Source organism: Wyeomyia smithii, chromosome 2 (assembly GCF_029784165.1).
Source record: "Wyeomyia smithii strain HCP4-BCI-WySm-NY-G18 chromosome 2, ASM2978416v1, whole genome shotgun sequence".
Lineage (NCBI taxonomy): Eukaryota > Metazoa > Arthropoda > Insecta > Diptera > Culicidae > Wyeomyia > Wyeomyia smithii.
In genome coordinates this window covers 221,318,567-221,333,780 of record NC_073695.1, presented here as the reverse complement: position 1 = coordinate 221,333,780, position 15,214 = coordinate 221,318,567, and the positions used below count along the sequence as shown (strand labels likewise).

The 15,214-nt window shown below is 41.1% G+C and overlaps 1 protein-coding gene across 1 annotated transcript; it reads right to left on the bottom strand.

Moving 5' to 3' along the window:
- Positions 1-7,206: 7,206 nt before the first annotated feature.
- Positions 7,207-12,960, bottom strand: LOC129723286 (phospholipid-transporting ATPase ABCA3-like). The gene is made up of 11 exons (XM_055677412.1): positions 12,582-12,960; positions 12,325-12,523; positions 11,972-12,250; positions 11,657-11,911; positions 11,467-11,599; positions 9,576-11,410; positions 9,304-9,513; positions 8,967-9,243; positions 8,554-8,910; positions 7,472-8,498; positions 7,207-7,407 (listed from the first exon to the last, which is right to left on the bottom strand). Exons 1-11 carry the CDS (start codon positions 12,791-12,793, stop codon positions 7,224-7,226), a joined length of 4,968 nt encoding a protein of 1,655 aa, XP_055533387.1. The 5' UTR covers positions 12,794-12,960; the 3' UTR covers positions 7,207-7,223.
- Between the last annotated feature and the right edge of the window lie 2,254 nt (positions 12,961-15,214).

Below are 15,214 nucleotides of genomic sequence, written 5' to 3'. Positions count from 1 at the left end.
AGCTTTAATCAAAGTTTAGATGTCAGGTGATTAATCCAAACGCTGTACGGTGAAACCATGTTTGAAGAAGAGTAGAAGTCTCAATAGCACGTGATGGGACACGAATATCAAGTAATGACAGTAGTCTGGGGCAGTCTACTTCATTGTTCAGAAGCTTAGCGAAAAAGGTCGGGCAGGAGAACTTTTTCCGCACCGTGATTGGTAGAGAAAGCCTCCACTCTACTACGAACGACAACGGCCTGAGGCTTGTCAATTTCGCTGCATCCACAGGTTTGGCTATCACTTGTTTTGCACGCCGGAATATACGTCAGCACACCTGGAGGCACCCAAATGGAGAGGCCTGCTCTCAGATCGACCATGTTCCGATTGATGGTCGGCACTTTTCAGACGCTACAGACGTGAAGTCGTTCAGAGGAGCAAACATTGACTCGGATCACTATCTCGTGGTATCCAAGATTCGCGCCCGGTTGTCCAACGTGTTAAAATCCAGGACAACAAGGAGGATGCAGTTGAACATTAAGCGGCTATCAACTGAAGAAGTGGCTACAGAAATCAAGGATAAAGTTGGAAGTAGCCTGAATAAACATTGGAAGCTTATCCACAGTACAGACAGCACCACAGCGGGAGAAGTGTTGGTTACATCTGCGACAGCCACGTCCAATGAGTGGTTTGACACTGAGTGCCAGCGAGCGACGGATGAAAAGAACCGCGCCAGAGTTCACATGTTAGCCACGGTTGTGACTCGTCAGAGCGTAGGAAGATACCGGGAAGCTTGAGCTACAGAAAAAAGACTCCATCGCCGGAAGGAACGACAGCATTGGGACCATATTCTTGCGGAGGCGGAAGGTTGCTTTTCAAGGCACGATGCGGAAGCTTCTACAAGAAGATTCATAGAATCAGGAACCAAAACGTGTCAGCCCCTGTCATGTGTAACGATATGGAGGGGAACCTGATTACCGATAGAACGAAGGTGGCCAGGCGTTAAAAGGAACACTTTAGTGTGCTATTGAATGGTGAAAAAAAGCGTAGTCGAAAGGAGCAGGATGGTGATTAAGAATGATGACAAAGCTGTGGACCCACCATCCATGGACGAGGTTAAAAAAGCAGTGGAAGAGCTGAGCAACTGCAAGGCAGCAGGTAAGGACGGCATTCCAGCCGATTGTGCTTCACACCGGATTATGCTGAGAGAAGAATTGCCCTCGGACTGGAGAGTCTCATATGCCCGATCTACAAGAAAGGCCACCGCCTGGACTGTAGTAATTATCGGGGCATAACCCTTTTCAACACCGTTTACAAAATTCTCTTCCGTATTCTGTTCCATACACTGAGGCCGTTGTCAGAGACATTTTTTGGCAATTACTAATGTGGTTTTCGAGGGGGACGCTCTACTACGGACCAAATGTTCACCCTGCGACAGATCCTCGATAAATTTCGAGAATTCAATCTATAGACGCACCATCTGTTCATTGACTTTAGAACGTACGATATACTTATACTCGAACATGGTTTCCAACAATACTAATTGGTCTGATACGTGCCACCCGTGCCGGTGAGATATCGGACTCCTTAATCACCTACAAGTGAATTATAAACATGTGTCGTAATCTCAATAAACACAGCTGATTAGCAGGGTAGGCCTCCCGATTGTCAAAAAGGCACTCAAAAGTGTATCACTTTCGCGGTGACACCATGTACAAAAATAGGGTAACAAAACTTTTGGTGAAATCAGAAACCCAACCTTTTTATCTTTGTAGATAAAGAAATAGATTGTCCTGCTGTATTGCAGCCCCGTTCATTTTTAACAACTTTGAAAAAAAATCTATCTTTGCAAATAACCGATTTACTTAAAAAACACCTATTTCACTCTAACTTCCTTATTTTAATTTTTTTTTCATAATTATCTCAATCCTATAGGAGAGCCGCAAGTTTACAGAGTCCGCTTTGATAAGCGAGTGGTCGTGGGTTCGAGTCTTAGTAGAATCAGGCCATTTGGTTGTCAAAGGACTTTAACATGGGTTCATTCTCAGGCTCTCCACTACATACCCTTCCTTCAAGCTGAATTCTATAGTACCCTCCTCGCTGACTTTCATACTAACAAAAAAAAAGTCCCTCTTATAATAAAACTGTTCTGAGTAACGTATAATAGTTCTCTTCAGGAAATTGTGATTGTGACGCGGTGTTAGTAGGAGGAACGAGATTCGATAAGACTCCTTCCTCTTGACAAAATAAGTCCTTCTTATAATAGAACTGATTTCAGAAATATTTACCCTCCACAGGGAATTGTAATCGGCGATATTGGCACGAGGAACGAGGTTTCGATAATACTCCTTCCTCTTGACAAGTCCCTCTTAGGCTATTGACATACTGAGGCGTCATATGAAGCGAAGCATGAAGCGTCGCAAAAGCGTCCGAGCTACTTCTTCGAACGTCTTTATGAAACGCTCAAACCGGTCATACTCAAGCGGCAACGACGCGTCGGTAGAGGCGGCGGAACAGAACGAGTAGTGTTTTGACGCGCGTATACTTACGCGGTAATACCTTGTTCAGACAAAATCTTTCATCGCCAGGTGCTTTATATTCGCCTTTTTTTGGTCTTGAATATAGAAAATATCGCGAAAATTTTTCAGGTCGTCAGGAAAATAACACTGGTATTTTTGATTGATATTGCATGCCTAACATACTGAATTTCTTTAGTCGCGAAACGCCAGCCGCTGAGTAACTAGCTGTGCTCACAGGGGTTATTCAAAGCCGAACAGATATCATAAATTAGTTGAACGTTACTCGGGGTCAGCGGGTATAAAATTTAGAATAATTTCTTATATATTTTACTAAGTCTGTAGCGCAACTGACTTCAGAAGTATTATTTTACTTCATAAAAAAAATATCTATGTTAACTAAAAACGTGATTTACCTTGCTTGAAGAAGCAAACAAATCTTCATTGGACGAATTCATATTTTCTTTAAAGGAAACCGCTGCTGGAATCTAGGAATATGACAACACAACGCATTTGCGACGCTTGCTCCAGTATGTCATAGGAAGCTTCATCCAACGCTTCTGTTTATTCCGCTTCTAATACGCTCAACGCTTCGCTTTATTTGACGCCTCAGTATGTCATTAGCCTTAGAATAAACCTGGCCAGAGGGGAACGCTAGGTGTAGCCTCAGTTCAAAGAATTGTAATTTGGCGATATTGGTAGGATAGAAAAAGAGGCTCGGTATAGTAGAGCAGTAAGCTAGAAATGAAAGGGTAAACTCTCACACGCAAGCACGGATATAAATTGAAAAAAAAAACGTATCATTCATACTGCCAATAATATGAAGAGCGGAGTACACAAAAAAAATATAATACTGTAATAATGCAATATAATACTGTAATAATGCACTACATTATGTTAAAGTATAGTATTTTAGATGCCTAACAACTTTGCAGAAGACACTGAAGAGCTAGGATGTCCATAAAGCACGAAATCCAATTTTAAATATTTTTTATCTTTTTTTTCCTTTCTCATAGAATTATATGATCTTTCACCACAAAAAAACTTGAAAAAATACGTAATTTATGGACAAACTCTCGAACTTAACAAATTTTGCCTAAATATATATATTTTTTTAAATAAACTAAAACAAAATAAGTAGTACAAATTAATTACAAACTGAAAAAATCATCATCAGCATCATCATCTTCCGCTGTGATCGCTCAAATCTCGTGTTTAATTGTTTCCAGAAAATTTGAAGTTCATTATACTTATCAGCAGGAAAAATGTCTTTCGCTGCAATTTTCATTTCTTCTAGTAATTTTCGATGTTTCATTGTTTCATATATACATTATCTTCCTTATCCGGTTTCTATGGTTGAAAGAGGACATTTGAATTCATGTACAACACCATGAATTGACAACTTACTAGACATTGAATTTAGTGGTGCCGCTGAAGTTGAAGGCTCCATAATAAAATTCAACGAATTTATGAATTTGAAAACCAAGACACTGGAATGACACAACGTTCTAAATAAATACGAAAAGATGCGGAGGGCGACGACTGTTCTTTGTTTTTTTCTCATAAAGCTAAATGTGTGCTTTACTTTTGTATGCAAACGAGTGCGAAGCAAAAGCAAACGGGCTATTGTTAGCCGGAGTTTGATGGTTTGAATTTGCTGCTAGTATTTAACACTTCAATCAGTTTAGCGAATTTCATGATCATAAATTGAAAAGGGCTGAATGTTTTTAATATTGTTTTAAATTTGCAGAAAGTGATAAAGTTTGACATGATTAAAAGTTTCATAAAGATTTGTTTACTATTTTCTTATTTGACACTTATTTTATAACTTTTAATTGATGAATTTTGTAATTTTTGCCCAAATTTTTGTTTTATTCTTACGGATTGTCTTCGATATCATAAATTTCCATTAATGGGTATCATGGTTATGATTAAAATTAATCCTGGTTGAAATTTCAACCTCAAAAAAAAAAGAAAAAAAACTGCTATCGCTTTTTTCACGAAAGTGACAATTTGCGCAGTTTTGCGCAGCAGTGGACAGTATGCATTTAAAAGCTTACGTTTTTACCTAAATTTTGAATGTAGTCACAACCGTGGCAAACTGCGGCAACCAAACTTTTAAGCTACTTTTCTACAAAACATCATGTTTTTCTAATTTTTTCTAGTGGCAGGCCTATTATGACCAAATTTTGCAATATCTAATGAAAAGGGTTTGTTCTGCACAATATTTACAACAACTTTTTTCTTGACGTCAAAAAATCCAAGCTATCATTGAAGCTACAGAGCGTTTCAAAGCAATGAACTTTTTTTCAAAAAATGACAAAAACGTCAGTTTGCCAAGCTTTGAAAAGTCATAAAAAATTCAGATTTCATGATATTGCGCCCAAATTTTGGGTTTAGACACTTGAATGTTATTGCAATAAAGGAAAAATATTATGAAACAGCTAACGAAAAAAAAATTTTTTGGCTGATGGCCAGCGATTCCCCACTGTGCTATGGTTTAAAATTCATAGACGTCATGAAACTGACAATCATGCGCACTCAGACAATCTGATCTAGATAAGCTTTCGACAACACACTAGTAGAAGATTAACAATTGTGACCATAAATAATGTTTTTCCGAGTACAAGTTTTTCTAGATTATTCAATGACAAAAATTATTTAAAATAGTTCCATTTTATGTGATAAACGCAAACAGACCACAGTTAATTATGTATTATATAAGTTACAAATGAAAACAAAACGAAAAGCTTTAGTAAGTACCAGACATTCGGAAAAGGTTTTAAAATAGGGAAAACACATCTCTGCTTTGTTTTTTGTAGACTTCTTGATAAAGACAAAATATATTGTCGAAACGTTGAAGGAAAAGAGGCAGTACTTCATTTAGTTCAGCTTAAAGACTGATGAGCCGAAAATCCAAGCAATAATAGATACACGTCACAGTCGATAGCATTCACATTACGGTTTCGTTTTTTCCATATAACGATTCCTACCCTACTCTATATTCACGTCACTTTTGAAGGATCTGCCGCAAAGTGAAAATCTGGTGCGTTGTTTAGTGGCCTTCTACGAAGCCAGCTGGATAACTTCTCACGAATCCATTTGTAGCGACGGATGTTGGAAGAAAACTTGAGAAACCACTTTGTAGGCGGCATTCAGGATCGTGATCGCTCTAAAATTGTCATAGTCCAGTTCGTCGCATTTTTATTGATAGGGCATATAACCTCATTGTTCCTTGATGGCTTGATGGCATTCTTAGCTTCGCGTATCGTTGAGAGTAGCACGTCGCCGTCCTTTGCTGCATCAAAAGTGTCATTTCTATCGCCGTCTTGATCCTCTTGCTGTACGCCATTGGAGTGTTCATCGAAGTGCTACTTCCACCTTTCAGTCACCTCACGATCGTCCAGCAGAATACTCCCTTCCTTATCTTAGCTCATTGTGGCTCGCGGCACATAGCCGGAATGCGTAGAGTTTCTGGTAAAACTTTCGCATCTGAGAGTGATTCAGCTGTTCAAGTTCTACGAACTCCTCCTTTTTCTGGCGGTGCTTTCTCTCCATGAATAGTTTTTTTCTTGTCCACACAACATTTATTTGACACGCACAATTCTTCAGGAATAGTTGGTTTTGATGTCTCCTCTTCTGTCCACGTTTTTACGGGTAGCTCGACGCAACGTTAGTACCCGCGTAGCGTTCTTCTCGTCCCACACCACCCGACGTTCATCGTCGAGCACGTGCTCCGCAACGCTGTTGATGGCTGTTTATACAATTGAAAGCTTTGGACGCATCTTCACCATCACTAGATAGTAGTCCTGGGATTTTAAACCGAATGAACTCGTGATCTGATTATCCGAAGCTCTGATTACGGATGGGTAAACGAATACTATCCGGATACTCGGATAGTCGGATACGGATAATCGAATGTTCGGATATTCGGATATCCGCAATTTATTTTTGTCTTTTGAAGCCGGTAAAATAAAACGTAACACAAAAATGGTTTTTTTCACAATCCTACCCCCTCGTAAGTATATATTAATTCTCTTAAAACTATGTTACGATACAAAAAAAATCGAAGAAAATTATCGCGATAATCATAGCGATCGTGATATTTACCGCGAGAATTTGCAAGAATGTGGTCTCACAGCTCCGGTGTTTGAGTACGAGCAATACTTTTTTCGACAATGTTGTAGCACTACTTAAGGACTTTAAGTTCGTCATACAAAGTTGTCTAGAATTGTGCTTATTAAATGAGCTATCAGCTTGCAAAAAAAAAATTAGCGCGAGTGGTTATTTACATCCTTGCATACGACCAGAGGTTTCACCGGTGTTGGTTACGATCCTTCCAAAGATTACTCGTACACGAGGAGGCAGAGATAGGAGTTACTGGACAAGAAGCTGAAAAATTACCAGTGATACCTCACATGGATCTATCTCAGCGGTTCTCAACGTTTTTTTGTCCGCGTACCCCATGGTGATATTTTCCAAATCAATTGTACCCCCTGTGTTTGATATGTTCTCGCAGAGTGCGAGAGAGTAGTGGTAGATCATGTTGTAGTAGTCTAGTTTAGATTTCAAATTGAAATATGGTTTATTTGATTGCTACAACCATATTTTAAGAGTAAGTTTGAACAACAAATGAAGTATTATAAAGAAAAAATGCTTAATGGCGGACTACTGTACCCCTAGAGATACGCGAAAATTATGATTCCTCCAAGTAAATCACCTAACTTTTCAACCATTTGTTATTTGTTGATATTTTGTAAATGATAGAAACACTTGTTCCAATGTTGTTTGTCGTAAAATATAATCTTCAATCTCCAGCTGTCGCTTGGCCTCCTCCATCAACCCGAACAACGTCGACCATCGTAAGGTTATACTCATAATGTGATAAGTTATAGATTCCAGATATTCTTCCCTGAAAGTTAAAACCATCAATTAGTATCTTAACCTTACACTTTCGTTCCTTTCAGTGCACTCACTTCAATTGTGCATCTGGCAGTTTTTTCTCTACAAAGGCCTTTATTTCAGCAAGTGGCTCTGAGCTCGTCTCAAAGGCTTCCTTTTTCACCTTAATCGTTAGGTAATATCCGCTGGAAAATTTGTTCTTCAAATGCTGTGTTGAACCAATGCACTTGAATTCGCCGTTCACCATGATGGCCAACTTTGTACACAAAGCTTCACACTCTTCCATACTGTGCGAGGTTAGAACGATCGATTTACCTGAATCACGTTCTTTGGAAATCACATTCCAAAGCATTCGCCTCGCTCCTGGATCCATTCCGGTGGTTGGTTCATCGAGATAAACAACCGAAGGGTTTCCTAGTAATGCAAGAGCGGTACTTAGCTTTCGCTTATTTCCGCCACTGTATTGTTTAGTCCGCTTATCTATATGCTTGAGGAAGTTTAATTCGCTCGCTAGTCTTAGTGACACTGTAGGGATATCTTGTTTTGGTACACCTCGTAATAGAGAGAAGATTTTCAACGTTTCTCTGCCGGTCAAATCATCAATCAAAGCATCAAACTGTGGACAGTAACCGATCTGCTGATGAACGCTTGTTATGTTTGTTTTCAATGAAAATCCATTAACCCAAGCATCCCCCGAGGAAATATCCTCATCACCGGTTAACATTTTGAACGTTGACGTCTTGCCAGCGCCATTGATTCCTAGTAACCCAAAGCACTGAGAGTGTTCTACAGAAACCGACAACTGGTTGACTGCTAGAAAAGATTTGTAATATTTCGTTACGTCTCGCAGTACTAAGTGAGTGGCGTTAATATCTGCCATTCCCATGTTTTGAATACGTTGTTTCTCATCCAGAACATCCTGGTCGATGTTTTCGGAATAGTTCTGTGGTGTTTTTTTGGATGAGCTTAAACTGCTGAATAGTTTTGTGATTAATCGATATTCTATCACCATTAATATTGAAAAGCATCCAATTCCCAATCCGGTCATGAACATTAAATTCCGATTGATGCCAGAAATATCCCAGGAGAAAATGTTTACGCCTAGGAAGTTGTAAACTGTCAATGTTGATTATCTCGAATGCTATGGTTGACTTACCGCAACAATTTGGAAACAACTGGCACATAAGATCGGGTGTGCATCCCGGAATTATTTCGCACTGTGCATTGCAAATTTGCTCTGTCATCGAAGCTATGTTCATATTACTTAAGGCATGGCTGAGCGCGAAAAGTGGGAATATCATGAAGCCCCATTCCAGTCCATTGGCAACATCCGCCAAGTCAAAACCGTCGAACGATAGCATGAATACCGCCATAAAAAAAATAATTCCGGTAAAAATATTCAGCAACATCACTTTCACGAACCCACCGGCCGGTACATCGAAATACAGCGACAGTAGATATGTGAGCGGCAGAAATGCAAAGCCGAACACCATGAGGATTAGAAACACTCGACCTAAGAGAAAACAAGTTTCAACGTTGGAGCTTTCGCAGCGAAATTTCAAACTTTACCAAGCTCTTCGAACGTGGACCAACCATTCTCCTGGAAGATGGCCAGTGTTGCAATGTAAAAAAGAACCGTTATGATGTAAGTCATGTAATCCCACAGAAACGATACCGTCCAGAATATGAGTACGTTTACTCCGCTGACAAACTGAAGGAGTTTAGCTCGGCTGACACGTTCCTTAATGTAGAACATTATGTATAGTGCCGTGACGAAAGCCATTGCGAATCCCGTGTTGAAGGCCAACTGGAATCCCATACTGTTGCCGATTTGTAGCTGGGCAAACTGTAAGCAGATATTGAAAAAAGTTGGTCAAAAAAAAAACTTCATAGTATGAACACTCACCCTAGTATCCGGTCGGAATGGCAACGGCCTGTTATCCACGCTTATCGAACAGCTCAAGCACACGGTATGAAGCAGCGCGTTGTACAGTGTGTTGATAGTTAATGGAACTGTATGGAAACCTTGTGCATTAAACCACACAGTAATAATGTTCGGGGAAATTGTCGCTCCAACTAAAAATTCATTCATAACCAATGGTTCATTTTCTACAGCCTAAAATCGAGCAACCAATTCTTTTAAGCCTAATGAATGTTGACAAACAATGTCCTACCTACCCTACGCAAAATGTAATCTGTCATTGATTCCGTGATAGTTACGAGCTTCGTGTCAGATTCTTTGTCGACGAAGAGCTGTTGATATGCGGTTACTAGTTCTGGATTTCCACCGGCAGATTCGAGAACAGTTGTGGTCCTTAGGTAATTGGTAAACGATATTCGCAGCGAGGGCAACATACCAATTTGGGGAAATGAGCGGACTATTGCAATGGTCATGATAACGAAGAATATTGGAATAAAAATTTGAACCAGGAATGCTACCAAGCTTCTGTAAGTAACCATGAATTTCTTTACAAACATTGCATGGATTTGACTGAAACGCAGAGTGGTTCCCTTCAAAAGTTTTTCATCTTCTGCTAAATTGATTGTTGTGTTTGAAACACTGAAATGATCCTCACTGTCATGCTCTTTCAAATCCGTTTCGTCGCCTTCAGTGGCACTCGTATCACCACCAATTTTTAAAAACACTTCCTCCAGTGTTGTTAAAGATATTCCGTAACTTGAAACGTTCAATCGCTCTGCATTCTCTTCTAGATCTTTCAAAAGACTATGAAAAACGTTTGTTTGATTTTCTCCCAGCACATAGGAAAGCTCGGTTCCTAAATCGGTGTCGATCTCCACGCTCGGAAGATAACGCTGAATCAGCTCGGTTACATGCCCTGGTATACATTCGTTCTGCTTGACACAAATCAGCCGATATCCAACGCCAAATTTCTTTTTTAAGAAAAAAGACGACCCTGCTGCCTTGAGCTCTCCGTCGGCCATAATCGCTATTCTGTCTCCAAGTATGTCTGCTTCGTCCATGAAATGTGTTGACAGCAGTATCGTTCGTCCCTTCTTCTCCTGGATCAACAGATCCCATAACGCACGTCTGGCCGCGGGATCCATCCCGGATGTTGGTTCATCGCATACCACAACCTTGGAACCACCGCAAAGGGCCACACCAACTGCAAGTTTTCTTTTCATCCCACCAGACAAAGTATGCGACTCGGCGTGTGTTTTGTCCTTTAGTTCCAAAATATTTACATAGTGCTGTATTTCGTTTGGAATTTCTTTCGGGTGTACACCTTTTAATCTGGCGAAAAACTTAATATGCTCAGCAACGGTCAGTTCGTTGAACAAGACGTTATGCTGCGGACACAATCCTAGCGAACGTCTTGCCCCATCTATGTTTCTTCGAATATCGCAACCATCGATGAGAGCTGTTCCCGAAGTTGGCGAAAACACTCCTGTCAGCATTGACATTGTGGTGGTCTTTCCTGCCCCATTGTGGCCTAACAGAACCGTAATTTGATTTTCATACATGTTCAAGTGTAAACCGCGAACAGCTATCTTGGCTTTGTCGTATTCCTTGCGTAGTCCTCGGATTTGAATACCTGCGTGCAGTCCTACGGGTTCTGGTTCTCTGTTAGCAGAATCCTCGTCAGGTCTGTTTTCTGTAGTTAGAATAGTGTCAGCCTTATTGTTCCAGAATCTTTTGGTGAATGGAAAATACCATGGTTGTGCTACTCCGTATTTTCCAGGAAATACTTTTTCCACGTATAGAGCGATGAGCAGGTAAATTACCGAGTCAACCAGCAGCATCACCATCGTTAACCCAACACTCAGGTCGTCATCCACGGTAACCGGAGAAAACAAATTAGACCACTGTACACCAGTAGTCGTTCCCTCGTGACGCATCATTAGCATTAGTCCAAATGACATAGCCGAGTTGTGAAACAAGCAGAGCACCATCTTAGCTCCCAGCGATATTTCATCGTAGCTCAGAAACGCTATATTGTACGGCATAACGAATACAAACCACATCAAACCAGCGATCCCGGAAGCTGTGTTCGCTAAAATAATATTAAGTTATTAAGACTACATCTACAAAAGTCTTTTGGTAACGAACCTTTCGAAAAAAATGTACTCATCATAAAGCAAAACATTATAATCGCAATACTGTAGACAAACAGGTACACCCAAACGACGGACCACTCAGCGAACGTGAGAACTGCCAGATGTGTGTTACCAGTCATACTCACCTAGAGTGAAAATAAATTATAACTTTAGGTCTTCGAAATACTCGTCATTCAACTTACACAAATAAAAACGGTAACCAGCGAGATCGAGATCAGCAGTTGAAACTTCGTACGCACATACCAAGCCGTCCAGTGCAACCAGCTTGACAAACCCATGATCTTCATCGATTCCTTCAGTTGTAATTCTTTCTCAACCGTAATGTACTTAACAGTATTTATGCAGGTGTAGAAAAATGCTACAATTATAATGATTGGCAGCAGATTTTCAAGACCGAGTAGGAGTGGATCACTATAGAAGGGTGGATGAGGATATCGCTACAAAAAGAGAAAATAAATCGAATCAGTTTTCATGTAGTCCGTAAAGCAGACACGTACCCTCAGTTCAACAATCGGAAGCTGCATGCTTGCGCTGTGTTCTAAAACAATTGCCCGCGAAACAGCACTCTGAATCTGGGCAAAACTCTCCATGTGATAGTTCGCAGGATAACCACCATCGTCACGAAGTGGACTCCTAGGTCCAGCGATGTCGAACTGGGGAAATAGGCGATTCGTTTGCCAGTGATTCCATGATTCAGTACCTACGACCGTGTGGGTACGCATTTCTGCCGGATAACGCAACGCGAACTCGACCTGCTCTGGGAGGGTTTCTATATTCTATGAAAATGAAATTATTTTTAAATCATCAGTTTATTGAAGCCGATAAAATTTTAAAAATTTCTGAAACTCACCAGATAAGAATCAGGAAACTCAACTCCGACTATAACGTTCTCGTTCTGCAGAAAAATTCCCATTGTGGCACTATTATCAAACGGCATCACCTGCAAAGCTGAGTCACCCAGAATTCGCGCGGAGTTCTCAACGACTCTCTCTAAAATTACATTCCTCGGAGAGAATCCCATTATGAACTGGATCGGTGGATCGAAGTCACTATAAGTTGTATATTGTTACTGCATTTTTTCCGTAACCGTTTCGTACTGAAGCTTACCCCAGATGTGATACTCGATTAAGGTCAAGTGGAGAAAAGACTAGATTATCCTTGTACACCTCCGCATCTACCAAGCCACGAATCAGAATAAGGAGCGTTGAAGCAATGATCGGAATGGCTATTTCGAAAAAAGTTTGAAAGTAGTGACGCTTCGCGATTATCCAGTTCTTCCACAACAGTAGCAGGAACTTGTGCCAACCGGAAGTATTCATGTTGTAGAATTTGAAACGTACACCACACGACTTACTCCTTAATCTACGGTTAAAATTTATTTCCTAGGTTTACCGATCGACACTGATCCTATACACACAAAATGCAGTAGCCAATAATTACACATCCATTAGCCCAAGAATAATTTTCGAACCAATTGAACTCTGCACTAGTTTTACAGACTTAAGAAAGACAAAAAGTAAATTAACTAGTGTGGTTTACACTATGAACAAGCTCTGCAATGTATACTTCACGGTGACTCGACTCAACTGAGGCGAGCACCGATAGAACAATATTGACGTTTATCGGAATGGTGCGGATTATCTGTCGTTCGATAAAAAAAGATAAATGTTGTTGATAGTACAATTTTTTATCGTTCACCGATCGAGTAGCGACGCATAGTATTATCAAAATGCTTACTAATCCATCCTTTGAATGAATGGGTCAATGAATGACTCACCTAACATGAAGAAAAGTAGTAGGTAATATTATCAGGTGTACAATTTGGAAACGAAAAATTTTTTTTCATAGCTCTCCAGGACGCTCCATGTCTTCTACATTAAAATCGCAATTCTCATAGCGGTAAAACCTTTCGCGACAGGTTCCTTCACTTATGTATTTTTCGCCATAAATTTCAACAATCGTTCGACGTGCCTCGGTTGCAGATTTTTTCAAATTAAAAGTGAAAATTAAAACTTCCTGCGAATGACGCTTAGGCGACTTGATTTCCCTCAATTCCACAAAACAAAACAAAAAAGCCAATCGAAAATTGACAAGTGTGATGATTTGCTAGCCAATGCATCAGCTTATGATAAGACTGTTTTGCGATCGACAATGTTGACGCCAGTGACATAATACAGCGGTTTTCACTCTGTACACCTGATAATAACATGGACATTGAATTTTCTCGATGAGGTTGGAGTATCATTCTACAATTGTTTTGGTTTGGGCATAAAATAAATCGAGAAATAATTAATGACTTGTCTACTTACTTTTTTGGAGAAACATCTCCCAGGCTTTCACCAGCATCACAATGTTGCGTCATTCGAGACGAACACTATTTCAAAGGTATGGTTGGCCGGCCTTCTTACAACATGTCTTACCCATGGTACCCTCCAGCATTTGCGACTTTCTGGTTGTTACAGCTCATGGTTCATCTTTCGTCTCCATACGCCGTCGTCACATACACCACCGAAGCTTACTTTACTTTTTTGGCTAACGGACCGTTCACCGGTCCAGGGACGAACGAATTAGAGATGTCCATTTTCTTCTGTCTTGAGCAGCCGTTCTCCAGTCTCCCCGTACACCAGCAGATCGTGCATCTTCTTCCACCGCGTGCGAGGCCTACCACGGAGTCGACGGCCTCTTCCTGGTTTCTCTACTGAAGATAGTTTTGGTGGCTCTCTCGTCAGGCATCCTGGCTACATGTCCAGCCCACTGCAGCCTGCCCCGCTGTATTACCTTCACTATATCAGCATGTTTGTATACCGGGTACAACTCGTGATTCATGCGTCTGCGCCACACTCCGTCTTCCAGTTTATCGCCAAGTATCGATCGCAGAATTTCACGCTCAAAAACTCCGAGCACTCGTCGATCAGCTTCCTTCAGCGTCCATGCTTCATGTCCGTAAAGGGCCACCGGGAGTATCAGCGTCCTATACAGCGCTAGTTTTGTGCGAGTTTGCAAACTACGGGACCTTTATCTGGTTACGCAGTCCGTAGAAAGCCCTGTTCGCAGCTGCAACTCGTTGTTTCACTTCACGGCTCATATCGTTGTCACATGTCACAAGCGTACCAAGATAAACGAATTCGTCAACCACTTTAAATCGTTCCCCATCTATCTCCACCTCAGCACCAACACCACGGGGACTCCCACGCTCTCTGCCAGCTACCATGTACTTCGTTTTGGCAGAGTTAATGACAAGTCCCAATCTCGCTGCTTCTCTCTTAAAAGATACGAAGGCCTCCTCCACGGCCTTACGGTTGATACCGATGATATCGACATCGTCCGCAAAGCCAAGAAGCATGTGAGATTTTGTGATGATCGTACCGTTTCTTTCGACGTTTGCTCTTCGTACTGCACCCTCAAGAGCGATGTTAAACAGTAGGTTGGAGAGCGCATCCCCCTGCTTCAGTCCATCCAACGTTACGAACGCGGCTGATGTCTCGCCAGCTATCCGCACGCACGATTTTGATCCCTCCAGTGTCATACGACTCAGCTTTATTAGTTTCGCAGGGAAACCGTGTTCCAGCATGATCTGCCACAGCTCGTTTCTTTTCACTGAGTCGTATGCCGCCCTGAAGTCCACAAAAAGATGGTGAGTCGATGAGTTGTACTCCCGGAACTTATCGAGGATCTGTCGCAGGGTGAAAATTTGATCCGTCGTGGAACGCCCTTGTCGGAAACCAGCCTGGTATTCGCCA

What these genes read in the sequence shown, in the direction of transcription:
- LOC129723286 (XM_055677412.1), bottom strand. Translation starts at nt 12,793, where the DNA reads ATGAATACTTCCGGTTGGCACAAGTTCCTGCTACTGTTGTGGAAGAAC. An exon ending in TTCCGATTGTTGAACTGAGG is followed by an intron (nt 11,912 to 11,971) that starts GTACGTGTCTGC and finishes CTCTTTTTGTAG; the next exon opens with CGATATCCTCATCCACCCTT. An exon ending in GTTGTTTCCAAATTGTTGCG is followed by an intron (nt 8,499 to 8,553) that starts GTAAGTCAACCA and finishes ACAACTTCCTAG; the next exon opens with GCGTAAACATTTTCTCCTGG.